Source organism: Lissotriton vulgaris, chromosome 9, assembly GCF_964263255.1.
Source record: "Lissotriton vulgaris chromosome 9, aLisVul1.2, whole genome shotgun sequence".
In the NCBI taxonomy this organism is placed as follows: Eukaryota; Metazoa; Chordata; class Amphibia; order Caudata; family Salamandridae; genus Lissotriton; species Lissotriton vulgaris.
The window spans coordinates 233248033-233266408 of record NC_141697.1 but is presented as its reverse complement, the minus strand read 5'-3'; the positions used below and the strand labels follow the sequence as shown (position 1 = coordinate 233266408).

General features: G+C 45.8%; 1 protein-coding gene across 1 annotated transcript in view; it reads right to left on the bottom strand.

Annotated features, from left to right (window-relative positions):
- Window positions 1–18376, bottom strand: part of BUB1B (BUB1 mitotic checkpoint serine/threonine kinase B) — a 440231-nt gene that overhangs the window by 247065 nt on the left and 174790 nt on the right. Inside the window, exon 14 of the mRNA XM_086937370.1 lies at window positions 16124–16170. Coding sequence (XP_086793496.1) covers window positions 16124–16170 — 47 coding nt within the window. The remainder of the gene's footprint in view (window positions 1–16123; window positions 16171–18376) is intronic.

Below are 18376 nucleotides of genomic sequence, written 5' to 3'. Positions count from 1 at the left end.
CAGAAAGCCTCACAGTTCATTCCACTGCAGACTAAGACTGATGATCAGGGGTGCTTTGCGACAGTGCAGGGACAGTGGGAGGGTAGGCTCCTCAATCTGGTTTCGGTGTACATTCCCCCAGCGCTCCACTCGGTGCAACTCCCGAAACTAGCTGAATTTTTACTAGCCCTTCCCGAGGGGGACTTGATTCTGGGGGGTGACTTCAACGCCATTGTGGACGCTCAGCTGGATAGATTTCCGGCGGGGCCCCCACCGGGGGACCTTCTCGCTTCCAACGTTTTATGTCAGCCATGGGTCTAATAGACATATGGCGGCGTACCCACCCCCACTCCCAGCAATTCACCTTCCACTCCGCAGTGCACGGTAGCCTGTCGAGAATTGACCACTTCCTGACCCTCGGCAACAGCATCCAACACATAGACACCATAGAAATTCACCCTAGGGGAATCTCAGATCACTCCCCGATAACCCTGACGATTTCCACCCACGAGAAGACACGCAAACGAATATTCCCTATACACGCTGCATACCTGAAGATCCCCCAGGTTCGTAAGGCTCTTGAAACAGTGACGACACAGTATTTCACTAAGAATGTGGACTCAGTGCGCTCCTCGGAGGTTCTTTGGGAGGCATATAAGACTGTGTTCAGGGGGCAAGCCATAACCTCGATCACAGGTCACAAAAAGGAAAGAGCCTTGGAGCTCACTAAATTAGAACTCACATTACAGGAACTATCAACAGCACATGAAAGGCAGCCCACACCGGCAACAGAGCACGCACTTAACATCCAACAGCAACTCTACAAGGACCATTTACAAACTCAAGTAAAGGGAAATATCACTGATACGCAGAATAGGGTATATGAGGTGGGAGATAAGGCGGGTAAGATGCTAGCCTGGCTAGATAGGAGGGAAGGTAGCTCTAGGGGCATCCAACAAGTGAGGAACAGGCAGGGAGAGATGCACACCAGCCCAGAACTCCTAGTCGAGGCGCTCGCGGCCCACTTTGAGGGGGTATACACCCCTGAGCGGGACGTAACAACTGAAATGGCCAGAACGGCATTAGAACAGGTTGAGGTCCGGACACTTCCTGCAGAGGCTGCTGCGGAATTGGATGCGGACATTACGGCAGAGGAGATACAGCTGGCGATTAATGCATTGAACCCAGGCAAGGCGCTTGGGCCAAATGGCATACCCATAGAATGGTATCAATCGAAGCCTGAGATGCTGAGCAAACATCTGCTGGCTATGTACAGTGAATGCCTAGAAAAGGGAATACTTCCACCAGACCAGAGACTGGCTACTATAGTAGCCATCCCCAAACCAGGGAAACCGCCAGAGGACTGCTCTTCTTACCGACCCATCTTGCTACTTAATGCGGAAGTTAAAATCCTCGCAAAAATCTTGGCGACCAGACTTGTACCTCATCTGCCCATTCTTATCCATCCGGACCAGTCCGGATTCATGCCTCATAGAAACACGGCGCTAAATCTGCGTAGGTTACATGGGGTGCTGGCTCGGGCGGAAGCGATCACAACACAAGCGGTAATACTGGCTCTAGATGCCAGGATGGCCTTTGACCTCTTAGAGTGGAACTACCCGTTTGAGGTTCTGTCTCGTTTGGGGTTTTGCCCCAAGATTATTGTGTGGATTAGATTATTGTACACTGACCCAGTTGCACAAGTGGTGGCTAATGGCCATATCTCGCGCACGTTCCCTCTGGGGAGAGGCACTCGTCAGGGGTGCCCGCTCTCACCATTGTTGTTTGCAATCTCATTGGAGCCGCTGGCCACCCTAATACGGACCACGCCACTGCTGAAGGGACTATGCTGGGCGGAGGGTTGGGAGGACCGGCTCTCCCTTTAAGCAGATGATATGCTGGTATACCTAACGAATCCAGAACAAGGGGTGCCGGCACTTTTACAACTCTGTGACGGCCACGGTAAAATCTCAGGCTACACGATAAATTGGACCAAATCGGAGATGTATGTCCTGAAGGGTCCGATTCCAGCACGGAGTGTAGAATGCCCTCTGAAGACCACCGGATCTTCATTCAAGTACTTAGGTATCCATGTCACAAGGGATCCAGCGGAATTCATGGATAAAAATCTGGGGCCCCACATGGAGCGACTTAAACAGGATGTTATATTCTGGGCGGGGCTGCCTCTCACGCTACTGGGGAGGGCTGCACTGTACAAAATGATGTCCTTGCCCCGGTTTCTGTATATACTTGAAAATACTCCGCATCCAGTGGCTCCTCGATTCTTTCAGAAAGTGGCAGCATTGGTATCAAATCTTCTGTGGGGCAACCTCCCGCCTCGTATTGCACAAGCCAAACTGCACAGGGGATGGTATGACGGAGGAATCGCGCTCCCTAATCTGAAATTGCACTATTGGGCGACACAACTGAAGCCCATCAACTACTGGACACATACTCCACAGAACGAGCCAGCATTTCAGGCAGACAGGGCACAACTAGGCACAAATAGTCTACTAGCTCCATTATATGACCAGACTAAAATGCGTAGACTGGAGGGACCTACCAGGATAACCGCGGCGCTGTGGCATTCGGCGACGCGGCATTGGGCTGGAAGGGGAGAATAACGAAGCTCACGCCACTGTGAGACTCACGAGCCTTGGGCAACATGAGAAACAGCAGAGGTTTCTCCCACTGGGACACTATAGGGATTTCCACCGTTGGGGATCTTTGGGAGAGGGGCACCGTAGTACCTTTTGACAGATTTAGAGAGCTATACGACCTGGGAGAGAGGGAACTATACAGGTACATTCAGATACAACATGCGCTACTAGCGGCCATACCCCCAGACACTGACTTGCCGGACTCCTCCCCACTTGAAGACCGGCTTCTCACTGAATACATGGTTGAGCGTGCAACCTCCCTTACATACAGCAAATTACTGAACAACCTACCGGACCCACTGGCCCGGCTGAAGGAGAAGTGGATGGGAGACACCGGGGAGATGGATGATCATGAGTGGAATGAGGCGATACCCACTTCCCTGGGCGATGCTATCTCCGCGCGACAGACTTGTACAATTGAAAGTATTACACAGGGTATACTACAATAGGACCATGCTATATCACATTAACAGAACACAACACCCTTACTGCCTTCGTGGGTGCGGGGAGGAGGGCACATTTTATCACACTATATGGGACTGCCCCCGTATCCAGGAGTTTGAGACAAATAATGCGGACAATATCACAAACGCTGGAGATTTCGTTGCTGCCCGATCCACGGCGGTGCCTCCTAAATGTGTGGGAGGCTACTGACGTGTCTAGACATGGTCAAACCTGGGTCACAGTGGGCTTGATAGTAGCTAAACGTGACATCGCACAGAAATGGGGCGCTGCAGAAGTACCGACAACGGCACAATGGTGCCCTAACATGGACAGGGTTGTGTATTCCAATAGAGCGTGCCCGGGGAAGTGGAACAAAATTTGGACCAAATGGAACGTATACAGAGGGGAGATTTGTGATCCCTTGCCAGAGGAAGAACAGGACGGGTCGGATGACGAAGAGGAAGTGGGTTAATGGACTCCATGGAGTCCACAAGGGAGAGTGGTCACAGACCTTCGATTACATCAAGGCTTTATAGACCAGTCTTGAGAGTCAGATTGGAGTGGATACCATGGGAATAGTGTCCGAAGGAACCTGCACACACACACAATAACATGTCTTGGGGTCGGGAGGAGGATTCAGATGGAGATGCCACTGGGGGGGGCGCTTCCCTACTTAGCCATGATGCCTGATAACCAACAATGAATGACCATAATGTGATTCCTCAAGTTTCTTATGTTTTATTCTTGTTTTTGCAAAAACAGAAAAACAAAAACCTGTACTGATTGACTGACTAATGACTAAGTAGTGCCTTTTCTTTCAAGCAGTGGTCATGTACTGTAAATGACATAACATCCGGATCTTAATTGGATATTACTGCATGTTGATTATATCATTGCGATGGCGGCCAGCCCGAACGGGTTGTAGGCCTACAACTGTGTAAATTCAAAGGTGAAATAAAGGTTTTTGAAAAGAAAAAAAAAATTCTGATGTTGTCATATTGGATACGCGCGCCGGGAGTTTGTAAGTTAGGCTTGCAATCAATCACCTTTAGTCCAATGCTGCCGATTTGGGAAGGGACCTTCAACAAAAAGAGAGGTAGGGAGAGTAGATTGACACTCTTATTCCCCGGTTATGATCAATAAACAAGTAAAGAGTGTCCTATGGTTACACTTAACCACATATATGGAGCAGAAAGGAAGTATTTTAAACGGCCTGATTTAGGATGTTTAAAGAAAGCCCTCACTCACCACCTGGTGATGACATGCTTCATCATTGGGCTCCACCAAAGAGACCGAATGTCTCTTTGGTGTGCTACAACGCCAGATCTACTGCGGAGCAGGTTGGTGAGAATTAGGGCACGCTTTGTGCAAAACCAAGCTAATGAGTGGTGAGGGGATTAAAAATAGTCTGTAGTGTATCAACTGGAACTTTATTCTATGATCACTACAGTATTTAAAATCAATGTGTATGGAAGCAGTCCACAATTAGTTGAGTGGTAGTTTCCTAGATATCAGTCGACATGTTTCTTGCCACGAAACGGTGTGAATTTACCGTGCAATTCTTCAGGACTAGAAAAGTGTGTTTAAACCCTGGTGGTATGGACGCGCTAAGGCCCACCCTTACCTAGGGACGTGAAAGTGAAAATAATGAAAAACAGTGAAAAAGTGCAAAAAATAGGAAGACAGGTAAGTCTCCTAAGTTACTCCAGGATTTGGTGGTTTCTGCACCTGAAAATAAAAGGACAAAGACATACATGTAGAACAAGACATATATTTAGTATTTGTTCTGATGATAATCGTAAGTCTATGGTGCTCCAAATGTGGTTCAGCGACAGTAGTGGTGCAACATAGCCATATCGTTATTACCACCTTAGCCCCTGGGTTTTTAGCTACTATTCAGAGGGAAGTGCTACGTGCTATTTAGTGGTACGAGCTAGGTATGTAGGTTGGTTAAAAACCAGAAGGTTCCGATTGCGATCAAATTAATGGTACAGGTGGATCGCGTCAATAAAAACATAGTTAAAATGTCTCACTTTGTTGGTGTTTCGGATGAACATCATGGGTCACAGGAGGGAGGTGGGAACGTAATTGGCACACCCTGCGCGTTTGTCAGAAAAATGGGAGGAAAACAGAGTGAGTCATTGGCAATATACTCGGTACTTAGCTTAGTGGTGAGGCGATCGTTGAATCATAGGTCCTACTCACGCCCTCGATGCTCGGCACCCTCAGTGTACCTGCATCACCCTCTGCTGGACCCCGACGATGTGGGAGCGGGGCCCCTATGCCGTATATGTATCATCGGCAGCGGGGTGAGAATCATTTCCGGGATGGGTGTGGTCAAAGGAGAGGCCAGGGGTGGCGCCATAATGTGAACCAATAGCCGTCAAATGACGGTTTCGGTACGTGGTAGGCGTCTAGTCGCTTAGCAACCAGGAGCGTCTTGGTGGTTTTTCAGCTTGTGGTTTTTGAGAGACGCTTAAGTTAACCCCTTCCTTGCTCATGACGAGCTCAGCTCGTCATGAGGTAGCCTGGAGCTGTGCTCATGACGAGCTGAGCTCGTCATGACACCAGCAAAAGTGCAATTCCCAGCACAGGAGGGGAATTGCCTTAGCAGCCATAGTGTTAAAAGGCTAATGCTGTTATTGCCGGTGGGGGAATAGAAAGGGCGTCGATAAGGCACTCAAGGAGTAATTCTAATTGCCGATTGCTGGCTCTAATGAAAGAATTTGGCCCGTAGTCAAGCCCAGTTACGTGTTAGAGGGCCGGAAATACCGATTTTTCTGGACAACTGTCAGACTCACAAAATGTCTATTTTATCACAGCATTCCAAGGTATATCATCATTCAGACCAATGAGATGGGTCCCAAGCCTGTAGACCAACCTCTGTTCCTTTTCAAAGAGGCGACTGCTTATGTTATTGCCACTGTTTACATGTACAATTACAGTCCACTGTAAATCATTGGTTGTGTGGTTCTTTTCTAGAAAATATCTGCTCATTTTAGTTGTTAGTTTTTTACATCTGATGTTTGAGCGATGCTCACAGATTCTCTGCTTCACTTTTCGGCTCATCATGCCTACGTAACGTAGGTTGCAAGGACACATGATCAGGTATATCACATTTTGTGAATTGCAATTTGTGTAGTCTCTCTGTGTCCATATTTTTCCAGGTTCAAGGTCGAGCGTTTTTGAATGTACAGTGTTGGGAAGGGAGACATTGGCAGGCCTTGTAACATGAACCCACAGGAAGCACACTCGCAAGTATTTAGCAGGCCGTTATCATGTAGAATGATCGTATGTGAGCATCTAGTTGGCCTTAGATTAGCCAATTCGTTATTTGAGTAGCTTATTTTGGGGAAATGGGCAGGGGTTTGGGCGCTGGGCACGGGTCCGGCGCAGACGGGCTTGCCATTGGCGCGCCTTCGGCGCATCGTTGCGCGTCCGGCCGAGCATAGGGCTAAATAGGCTCTTAGCCCGGAAGTTGAGACTGCTAGCGTGCATCCCCACCAGTCCAAAGATGGCTCCCTCTGCTTCAAACGGGACTTCCCGCGGCGGAACAGGGATGGGTATCAGGTAGGTGCAAAATACAGTTTGTAGTCAATTGTGCAAGGAGATGCGCTTATTATTAAAAAACAGGCGGTGCAAGATACAATTTGTGATCAATTGTGCAAGGTGCGCTATAGTTAAAAAGCAATCATTTTAAATAACACGTAGTAGTCACGTTTTAAAAGTTAATTCTGGCAGCAGACTTGGTGGTATGCTGAACCTGGTGGATAAAAGCGCTAACCGCGCTGTTGGCTTCTGACTAGTAATTGAGCCTCCGGTTGTAACCTGTCTAAATAGGCTCTTAGCCCGTAAGTCGCGACTGCTAGAGCGCGTCCCCACCAGTCCTAAGATGGCGGCTTGGTGGACTGGAAGGCTGTGAATTACCCGGTTTGCCTTCGCTTCAAACGGGACTTCCCGCGGCGGAACAGGGATGGTTGACCTTACACCACCCCGTTTATTGCAGTACCATCAGCGTTTCATAGTACAGACCTTGATTGAAGGTAGAAAGCCTTGAAATCCTAAACAGATGCCATCCAGGTCCAGAGGACTAATATGGTGGCTCTGCTCAAAGAGACACCAGAGACAACTCATTTGTTACATGGCCTGCCCAGGTCACTGTTGATGCATCCGCAATCAGTGTGAGCTACAGATAGGGTTGGGTGAACAGCCTCTTGCATATTAGACTGGAATTTTTCATCCACCATAGGAGGTCCTAAGCAGCCCTATCCAATACTCAGATGTTGTTTGGGAGCCCCCTCCCCAGTGCTGAGTCCATTGAAGACTAAGGTTCTACTGCAGAACCTGCATGCATGAGTGGGCATGGTGCACCAGCAGAATACCCAATGCTTGGGCACTAAGAAGCTAGAACGTGTGACTGAGCCTGAAACATTGGGATCATATTCTAAATATCTCAGACTTGTTGCGAAGGGAAGAAAGGCTTTATAAGCCACAGTGTCCACGACAGAGCTTATAAGGGGATTATGCAATGACCACAGCTGGGTTGCTAGATGAAGGAGATGTCTACAGAAGACAAGAGCATTATGGTAGTCTGCAGGTGATCCGCGACGGACTGACGTGCTGTTTAAAGGGATTCCTCACAAAGCACAGAATACACGAACTTGCAACATACAGAGATGAACTGCAACCACCATCATCACCTTCGTTAACACTGACGGCTGAGGTGAGGTCGAAGGGTAGGACAGTGAACTGGAAAGGTTCCATTTCTGCCATGAGGGCACAAGACCTGGCCATTGGACTGCAGGATGGGTACATTAAAGCATGCATCCTGTATGACCACAGACACCACCCAAACTCCCAGATCTAAGGCAGAGGGGCCCTCGGCCAGATTCAGCATCATGAATGTGTCCCTTAGAAGGATGTGTTAAAAAATAAAGTGCAAAATTGGCCTGGAGCTATTGTCTTTTTTAGGAATCAAGAAGTAATGGGAGTAGCAACTGCTGCCTCTCAACTGACCCGTTGCCCAGCAATAAATACACCTCGTTGGAAGTATGCTCTGCTGAGGTAGGAGTAAAAAGAAGAGTAACTGTAGGAGGGATTGATAGGAATGGAACAACCATGACCAACAACGTGCAGAAACCAATGATGAGGCAATCCTAGGTCAGTTAAGCAGGTAAAAAAGTATTCTTTTCCTCTACACCACCCTCCCTGCCCCACCAGCACCAACTGGCTATGGGGGACTCCAGAAGGAGGGAAATCACAGTGGCTTAACCATGGCAGCTACAGGAAAGCAGGAAGAGAAGGACTGACCCTGTTGGCCTCCTCCTCCTCAGCACCTTTAGCACCAGCACAAATAACACCAGCACCCCACTGGGGAAGCGAAAGAGGCTCAAGCCATCGCTCGGCTATTCTTAGCTTTATCGAATACTGAATTGGTCTGGATACCAAACAGCCTGGCGCAATAAATTGAACTGTTTGTGAGGAAGGCCTACATGTCCTGGCATGCTGATAAAACACCACAACATTGTTGATAGTCCATTTCAAATAATATGTGGTGTTCAGCCCTGCCCATAAAATGTATTTGGCTGTATCTTATCCATCATGGACAATTTTTGCGAAGGAGATCCGAAGCTCCTTAGGAAGAGTGGGCAAGTTAGTGATTGCCATATCCCAGATTGCATTTGTGTATATGCCCAGAAGGCAGATTGCATTAACAGAATGTGGTAGAAGAGAAAGTCCTCTTGACAAAAAGCAACGTGTTCAAATTTATCAGGCAGAGGAGCAGGGAAGGCATTTAGATTGACTTTGCTGGTTGAAGCCTGCGCTACGACATCTGCTGATATTGTGTGCAGAGTCAAGAAAACTGGGTCACCTAGAGCTGTAACATGGCTCCTCATGGTAAGGCGACCTATTAGTGATGCTGAGCAAAGCTTTGACTGCGCTTTGGTCAGAGTGTCTGTCTGTGCCTCACTGAAAGTCGACTTCTCAGGAATAGCTATTTCCTACTCCAAAAATCACAAATTCACCAGCCGTTTGGATTCCCCATCTGGGGGAGCGGTAGGAAGTGCGCCTTGGGATGTTCAGGCTTGGACACCAAGCGATTGTCCAATTCAGAGGAGCCCCGGTGTGGCTTTTGGGCCAAGTACCCAAAAGGACATCAGTGAGGGCGTCATTGAAAGGGAGAAGTGGTTCTGAAGGGAGGACTCCCGGTTGCAGCACCTATGTCAAGACGTTAGTCTTGACTGCCACGCAGGGCAACTGGAGGTCGAGGACCTCAGCTGCCCCGCACCACCATTGCATAAGAAGAGCACTCCTCCACAGCCAAGGTAGGGGGAGAAAGCATACCAGATTCTGGGGAAGTATCCAGTCCACTGGCTTCACCCGGTTCCCGACACGAGTCCATGTTAGGATTTCTTCATATCGCTGTGATTCCTGGGCGTCCAGTGACCTCTCCAGTTCCTCCCAGAGACCTGACCAAAGGGAATTGGCTCCTGTCGGCAACTGATACAGCGTCAGGCTCCATATCAGAATGGGGATGGCGCCAGGAGCGCTGGCATTGGGGCCAGAGCCGGAGAGATTCGATATGGAGCGACCGGTCTGGATCCTTGGGGTCTGACTGGAGCCAGGTACCAGCAGGCGGCACGGAAGCAGATGAGGCCCCAAAGGTACACCGAAGGCATCGTACTGCCAAAATATGAGGTGCATGGCCTCATAAAACATTTAGTTGGGCGGGGGTCGCGCCGGCTCTGGGAAAGTCGGGGAGGCACGGAGTCAGCCAAGGCGCAGGCTTCACTGCGGTGCCAGGCCTTAAATGTTGATGCTCTCTCATCTAGTCAGCTGACTAACATGGACAAGTTGAAGACCTATTCGTCATTTTCTTTTGCCGAGGCTTAACCAAGAGTCCCGAGGATTTGAAGTGGGATGAGGATCTTCGACTCTGCGACCGCTCCTGGGACCTTCTCCTCACCAGAGAGCCACCATGAGCTTGAGGGACAGCTCCTACAAGGTCTTAGGATTCATGGCACGGCAGTCAGAGGACAACTTCGAGTCGTTTTGGACACCACAGGCATACAAGATGCGGATTAGCTACAAACATCGGTTGATGACAGGCTCTGCAGGCTTGAAAATGGCTTACTGGAGGACATCTCTGCCATACCAAGAGCAACAAACCTCAAAAAGAGTCAAATAATTCCAGTCAAATAGTGACTGAAGGGGTAGCTCTTCTCTGAATCAGTGCTGGCTGGCCTAGGTTTTGCCTATATAGGTCTAGCAGATGTCACTTCCAGCGTAGATGACACAGATGATGCACAGAGCCAAACACCACCACCTACTGGCGCGCAGGAGTACTGCTCACGAAAAATCTTCAGGATCCAGTCGGACGCCTGGGACTGTTGAAATCATGGCCCTAGTGCTTACTAGATAACTGAACTTATGACTGCCTGGTTAATTGTAAAATATAGCAATATTAGGTGTTTAGAGAAGTTCTGACAACTTTTTAGGCCCGGTCCCACTGCACCTGCTGCACCGGTCAAATCATGAACCTAGTGCCTGAAAGATAACTGCACTTATGAATGCCTGTTAAGTTGTATAATATAACAATATTTGGTGCTTAGTGGGGTGCCTAGAGCTTTTGATGCTGGTGTCACTGCACCTGCTGCACTATTGAAATCATGAGACTAGTACTTCCTAGTTAACCGCACTTGTGACTGCCTGATTAGTTTAAAACTGTAGCAATATTAGGTGTTTAGAGAAGTTCTGAGATCTTGTGGGCCTTACCATTTGAATGGCTGCACCATTCAAATCATGGCACTGTTGGCTGCAAGGTAACTGCACTTGTGCCAGTTTAGTAGTAAAACAGCATAGCGCCTGTATATAAACTTTATTTTTAATTTGCAATGCTTATTACAACATTTAGAATTTGATCATAATGACCAAATAGTTTACATTAAAAAAAAAAAACTCAATCCAATAATGCCTACAAAGTGCAAAGAAAAGTACTGAGGCATGAATAGGAAATGTCACAAACGTGCGAAAGCATCTGCTTTACACAACCAAGTAATATTATCTTTCAGTGAATGGGTCTTGAACAGTGTAAACACCTTTTGTACAAGTATCGTAAATGCGTGCAGCCAAGGAAGGTAACAAAAAAAATGTCCACACAAAAGGCCAATGGCAGAGTAATTCGGTGATGGGAACTGATAAGAGCCCCTTTTAAGCTATATTAAATACAAGATATTTGCAAGCGCAGGCGAAACGTAAAAAGGACAAAATATTCCACGGCAGAACATATTCAAAATGCATTCAGCGTGGAAAGTGAAGGATTGATATCCTGTAAAGTTAAAAGGTTATTTAAAACACTAGGCGCACTGACAATGCACTGAAACTACGCTGTGGATAGATGTATTGATTCTCTAACTTAGCAACATACTCAATAAAGTTCTGGATCCGTCTGTATTTGTAGAACATAAAACTTAAATATTACTATAGGTTTTAGAATCAGAATGTATACGACATGTACCGCGTGAGAAAATCGCCTTTTAACAGTTCTGAAAGGGTTGCTTTGATCAATGGCCAGGAGAGGGCGCTCACATCACAAATGACTTTTTAACCTGAGCTTGAGATGAACTGAAACCCTCTGAGCAAACGGTGTCCTATTTGTTTACTTTACCATGCTTTTTTCTGAAGCTGAAAAAGTTATGTTCCGTTTAGCAGCAAGTTTGAAACTTTGAAGAATGGACGATGGTTGGAGAATTTGTAATGCATGCCAATGCGGGCTGTTCTGCAAACGTATTTCTAAGGTCCGGCACATACATTTAAGCTTCTGACCATTTGCTGCGATCCTGTGAAAACCATGACCGGCCAATTTGGGATGGAAACATAAGCTGGGAGAGAAAGAAACTTTGCAGAACTCCTGCAGGAAAGTTTTTAAACGATGTAAATAAATGAATTGTAACAATCGCTCAGTTGCAAAGAGACCTCTATCGACAGCTCCTTGTGGTTAAAGCCTCAGAATTGGGGTGACCTCGCCACGAAAGGTGGTTTCAAAGCGAGGGTCCCTAGACGATGCTGAACACTCATACCAGGTCATAAACAAACATGGCCGCCTAACCTTTTGGAAAGGGCACAGTACTGATAACATGTTGACGTGTGGTCGTGGCTTGGTAATTCCATAACGAGATGCTGGCCTAGCTCTAACCAAACACAGCTCTAGGTTCAATACTGGAGTCCCACTGAGATCTGGGAGAGGTGTGGCGCCGCGGCCAGGGTGACTGACTTCGGAATCTAGGGATCACAGTTCGATCCCCGGGGCCGGCGGCAGATTGGCCCAGCCCCCATGTAATTCTGGGCAATAGCTAGCTTAATCTTCCTGACGGCCCCAAGCGCCTAGAGACCCTAACGGGTGATGGTTCGCGCTTTACAAATGTGGATTATTATTATTTTATTATCAACTGGCGTCCCAAGAACCAGGGCCAGCATTGGCCCCACCAGAAATGGCGTGTTTCCAGAAAAACAGAGGAGGTGCCTCCCAGGGTAGAGGGGCTGGGACCAATAACAGGATCTGTCTGCACTTAACAGGCTGAAAACGAAATTTACAAACCGTAGGCTTGTGGTTGTGAATTTGTCTTTATTGAATTCTTCTAAGAGCAAATGCGCCCTTTCAAATCAATAGCTCCTCCCAAAAAGTAAGGGTTCTCACCGGTTATGCTAGTTCTCTGACAGCAGGAGAGTCCTCATGAAAGTCATAAGCACTGAATTGTCCCACCCACGGGCAGGATCCGGGAGCACTTGACAAAATGTCTAACTATATACGTATGTTTTTTTTTTTTTTTTTTTAAAGACAAAATGTGCATATACATAGAAAATAGACCTTCCAGACTAATTAAGGCTAGAAATTGCCAGATTGGATTTGTATCATATTAATAGTCACTGTATGCAAAGTGACTAGAAATATCAGTCACAAAGCACTTAAAAAAAAAAAGGGAATGTGTGGCAATGCTAGCACATAGGCAGAACATTAACACTGGCACTGTCTTTAAGGGCCTCCCCCTTATACCACCGATGCATCAGGGGTGACAGTTCGGTCAATTCATTTTTCTGGCTCCCGGCGAAAGGATCCTGGAACACTTAGCTCTACTGTTTCTCAGAAAATTAGTTTGCCAATATGGTCTAACCAACCTCACTCAATGTCATGTGAACTCTAGAGATTTTTCACAATTTTCTGACTGGAATGTAATCAATTTTCCAGTCAAAATACCTTCAATTTGTGTGGTGTGCCCTGCCTGTCGCAAGAAAAAACCCAAGTCAGTTACCCATGACCTCTGTATCGTGTGCATTCCATCCAATCGTAATCCAGAATGGTGCCACCACTTCGGTTTGGTGACTTGTTCCTCTGCCTTTGGCCTGTATCCCAGATTGCTCATCAGGGGTTTTCCGTCTGTTTTCTCTGATATTTGTACTTCGAGTACCTGTCTCTAATTTGGTGCATCGTCCGTTGATACTTTGACAAAAAAAGTAATCTTGTAAAAGAATGGTGTTGCCTACACTGCTTCGCTGCATGGTGATTCCACATCTGATGGGGAGGGAGTGACCAGGTTTGTGGGTTTGGATTGAGGAAGGTCATATCAGACATTTTTTGGTAAAAGTATGTACCCTCCCAAGTCAGCAGTCAAAAAGATTGTGTCTGAACTTCCTAGTCTTCCATTTTATGAGGGCCTCTTCAAAGCTCAGTTACGGATTTTGTAATTCTTTATTGTAGTTTTTGTTCTCTATTGTTTTAGTGTTGCAATCTACTTCTTGAAATGATTTTTCATGTTTTTTCTACAATGTGTGTTATTGGTATAGCTCTGCACATGGAACCTTCGCTAAGGGTTTCCTCCCTTTCTGTTTTTCTTGAGTCTGCAGTTTCTGTAGGTGGGAATATCAATGTTATTTATCCTCTCCGGATCCAATCACCTCCAAATATTTCTTGACAGATGTGGTTTCCCACCAAGTGAAAGCTTCTTTTGTAAATGCTTTATTTACCAGGAAAGATGTTTTGGGAGAAGAGAAGTGGTTTGGATTAGTATTTTGTTCGTTTTTTTTTTTTGTTTTTTTTAGAAGTGTTGAACACTTAGTCTACTTTTTGCTCCGTTTTATTTCTGAAGTCAACCACGTATGTTACACCGGGATAGGGGGATACGTATGAGGTCAAAAAAACCTTGTAAAACAGTGACTCTCTGGAAAGAGCTATAGTGTGAGAACACTATCTCAATATTTTCGAAAACATGAAAAATAAATATATTTGGTACTTATGTACTACAGGGTTTGCCTTGCTACCAGCTATTAGCACTTTATGCAATACTATTGTTGGTGGACTTCGTTACCATGGCAATCAATACTTATTAAAGGAAAAATCCCTTCTATTTGTGTTACTGTAACCAGGAATACATTAGATTCAAAATACAGCCAAGGTATACTTGATCTCCAAGTCATTTTTCACAGTATACTACAAAAAACACAGGTGAAATGTCTGCTCCCTCCTGTGGAGTCCTGCAAAACAGAACTCTTTGTCAATTTAAACAAGTAACAAAACTGCTTTGCAAAGAGAATGAATCAGATGGAAAATTAACACATTCCCCTTCGTAAGGGTAAAAAAAAGAAATTCAGGCAGGGGACTCCAGAAGTGGAGGAGAAAGTAAGATAATGAATCACGCGTCACATTCTGCGTTTTAGACCCCGACATATCTGGCGAGCTGGACTCTGATGAACACTGGATTTTCAGATTTTAAAAGTTCACTTTCTTCATTAAATGGCACCCTCAGGTTTATTGTGAATAGATATTCCATGAACAAATACATCAACAAAATGTCCAGATTTTTCAACAGTGACATAACCGCATTTCACTAAACGTTTTGGTTATACATTTATCATATAAAATTTTTGATTAAAACTCAGCTGTCCTAAATAGTAATGTAAATCACACTTTTAAGAGGGGATCTTCTTGATTGATTGAATCTAGATGCATCTCAGACCTGTTTTAGATAGTAGGATTGGTCCTCCCGCTCCATCACTTTTCTATGCACAAAATCCAATCACAAGCCTCTTCTTGAGTCAATCTCCCACCAGCCTAGGCAGACTGTATCCAAATCTGCCTGCAGGTATGTATCCCATAAGATAAATTTACACAAGTGCCCAAAGATCTGCTCTGAAACGAGTGTCCTCCAACGACACTGCTCCACAACCAAAGACCTTCCTTCTACTCCCACATCACATTTCCAATCACGCCTAGCCTTGCACCATTTAAAGCTATCTCTTAAAAAACCCGTGGTGGTCTGGGCACTTGTAAAAATCCTCAGTATCTCATCTTAAAAGAGCAGATTGACCTAGGGAGCGTATCTCCACCCGAGACATCAAAGATGATGTGCCTGCTCCACCGGCCTAGGACTTCACTCCGCTTTTGTTGGCACCAACATCATTGGCAATTAGGATTCAGAGAAAGCGGCCTATTGCAAATTACCAGAATACACTGCTGATTGGCTCCGGCAAGTATAATAAACATGAGATCACTGTACTGCAGGCATAAATATCATGTTCTCGAGTAGCCTCGGTTATGACAGAACTGCCCTTTTCTCGACATAAATGTGAGAAAAGTTAGGATAACCTACATCTTGTCCATGTGCCTGTCTGATACAAACACTCATTTTGTCTGCAGCAAAATCACCACCCATGTGCCCAGCAGTGCCCTTCAAATAGTCCGCAACGTGACATTTTTTAACACAAGCTCTTTGGGAGTGGAAACAAAAGTTTTGCTCTAAAAAATCAGATTCTACAATAATGCATACACACACACACTGACCCCCTCTTGCCCCCTCAATGGGCACTCAGTTTCTCAGAAAAGATTTCAAGGGTTTCTTTTTCTCTCGCCCGATGGCCAGTGAGACACCTGTCCCAGATAAAATGTCTGACATCCTGGTGAGGAGGCGAGGGAAACGTTCTCACATAGAATGGGTGCGTGATACAAATCATACTCCAATACACAAATATTGGTATGGAAAGCTTACCGGATGGTTTCAGCTGATTGTGTTCTTGCTGAAAGGCTTGGGTATCCCTAGCAAATAAAGACAAAATATTGTTGATAAAATTCACACTGAAGCTTCACAACTAAAATTAAAGCTCAACACGAATTGCTGTGAGATGTGAATTTTAGCAGCTGTTATAGAAACCGGTCTCTCACTGCAAGACTATGAGAGAAAATCTACAAGCACAGATGAATCTAATGGCAAGAAGGCAGTGGGTGCCAGTTAATGTAAAATACAAGGAAGTAAAACTACCGATCCCGAACCAAGAAGCACAACATACTTTCCAACTCTCAGCTCTGCTACTTGATGTAGAAGGACCAAAGTGCATCCAATTATATTTGTCTCTATGCAATAGGTCTTGCTGGTAAAGAAAGATAAACGCATCCATAATAAACTGACTGCAGCCAGCGAGATCTAGAACTCTACAAAGTTCCTCTAGAAACAGGGTAACCGTGCCATCGAATCGATGCAACGCCTGAGGAAAAAGTGCAGTGCGTTAAAGTCTATCAACAGAAATGAGTGTTTAACCCCTTCGATGCTTGTGACGGAACACAGGCGCAATTGGAATGTCCAGCAACGGGCTGGAATTCATGCCGCAGTCAAGGTGTTAACTAGTGCTGTGTGTGTATACACAATATTGTGTATTGTACGACATAAGCTCTTGGCAACAGCTTGTGTTTACTGCATTATTTATGTATAGAAGAAAATGGTTATTTACCTGTAGGAGTAGGTTTGCAGATTGAAAACTTTCTGGATTCATGTGGTGTGCATTATCCTGCCAGCTAGTGTGTGGGGCCAGAATTGTCTGTTTCCTTCTTTCAATTGTTTGATTTGCCATGGTCAGCGACCATTTGTTGCTATGTCCCTCTCTGATGACATCAAATATGTGCCCTGGAAGCCCCATTGACTGGTCGCCATCTTCAGATTCTTTTCTTCAGCGCCCTTATGGTTGTAGCTTCCATCATGTTTGAATGATTATTTCCCATTATTGCTCCAAATCTCCATGCTCAGGTAGGGTCACATGTGAATCCAGAAAGTTTTTAAGCTGCAAAACTACTCCCACAGTTAACACCACATTTAGTTTTGCAGCAAATCTAACTGGATTCACTTCAAGTGCATTGATTGTGTAGCAGTATTCTCTTGTCCTGCGGGGGGTTAGGTAGAGAATAAGTTCATATTTGCAAACAGATGTTTGAATACAGTCTGTCTCACTTGTGGCTTCTTGCTTGCTTGGATGAAGACGCAGCAATGTTAAGTAACGGTGTGTACTCAGGACCATGTGGCACCCATGTAGATGTCGAGAGGGACATTTACCATGAAGGCCAGTGATGCCTCATCTTCCTTCTTGGTGTGTGCCTTTGGTCTTTTCTCCAGCGTGACACCTGCTGCAGACACACCTTTGTATCGTCGGAACCATCCAACTTGCTATAGTTGCTTTAGTCACTGGCAACCATTAAGTTGCTGAGGCAAAAGAAACAAAGAACAGGTGGGTTTCTCGGTCATTTTGCTCCATGCATGCAGTACATTACATTACAGCACTCCTGAAGTCCAGCGTATATAGAGTACGTTCTGCTGGAGATTTGGTATGCTAGAAAAATCCAGGGATACCACTTTGGCAGGAATTTGGGAAAAAAAAAAATTAGATATCATTACTATTTTTTTCCTTGTTTACTTGGATATATGGTTCCTGCATGGTTAGTGCCAAGTGTTTGCTAACCCTGTACGCCAATGTTATGGCTACCAGGAAGGCCGTTTTTTTTAACATAAGAAATTGGAGTCCTGATCTAGGAATACGTTCAAAGGATGATAAACAATAAAATGGGGTTAAGAGAATAGGCCTGGCGTTATTTCCTCCAAGACCAAACTCCACAGTCTCAGTCCAAAACGTTCAGACTTATTGGAGGTATATGAAGATCTGAATTATTTCCGAAAATCGCAAATAACATTGAAGTATTGTATGAGGCTAGCTTAGTATATGGTGCACACTTATTTAAGTGAACCCCGCAGAGGCTGTGTGTAGAGTGGAAACCGCTACAAACTCAATAGAAGTCAACTGTAAAGTCGTGGTTGCAGTTTTGAAGAAGGACCCTTCCCAGTGGACCCTAAAAAAACCCATGAAAGACAGAAGGTTGGAGAGTCAGCCCTCCCATGGATACCCTAGGATACCTCCACCACGGAAGCCCTGTGCATAGGTGCAAAGCGACGTTGGGAACCGCCGTAGAACACAATGGAGGA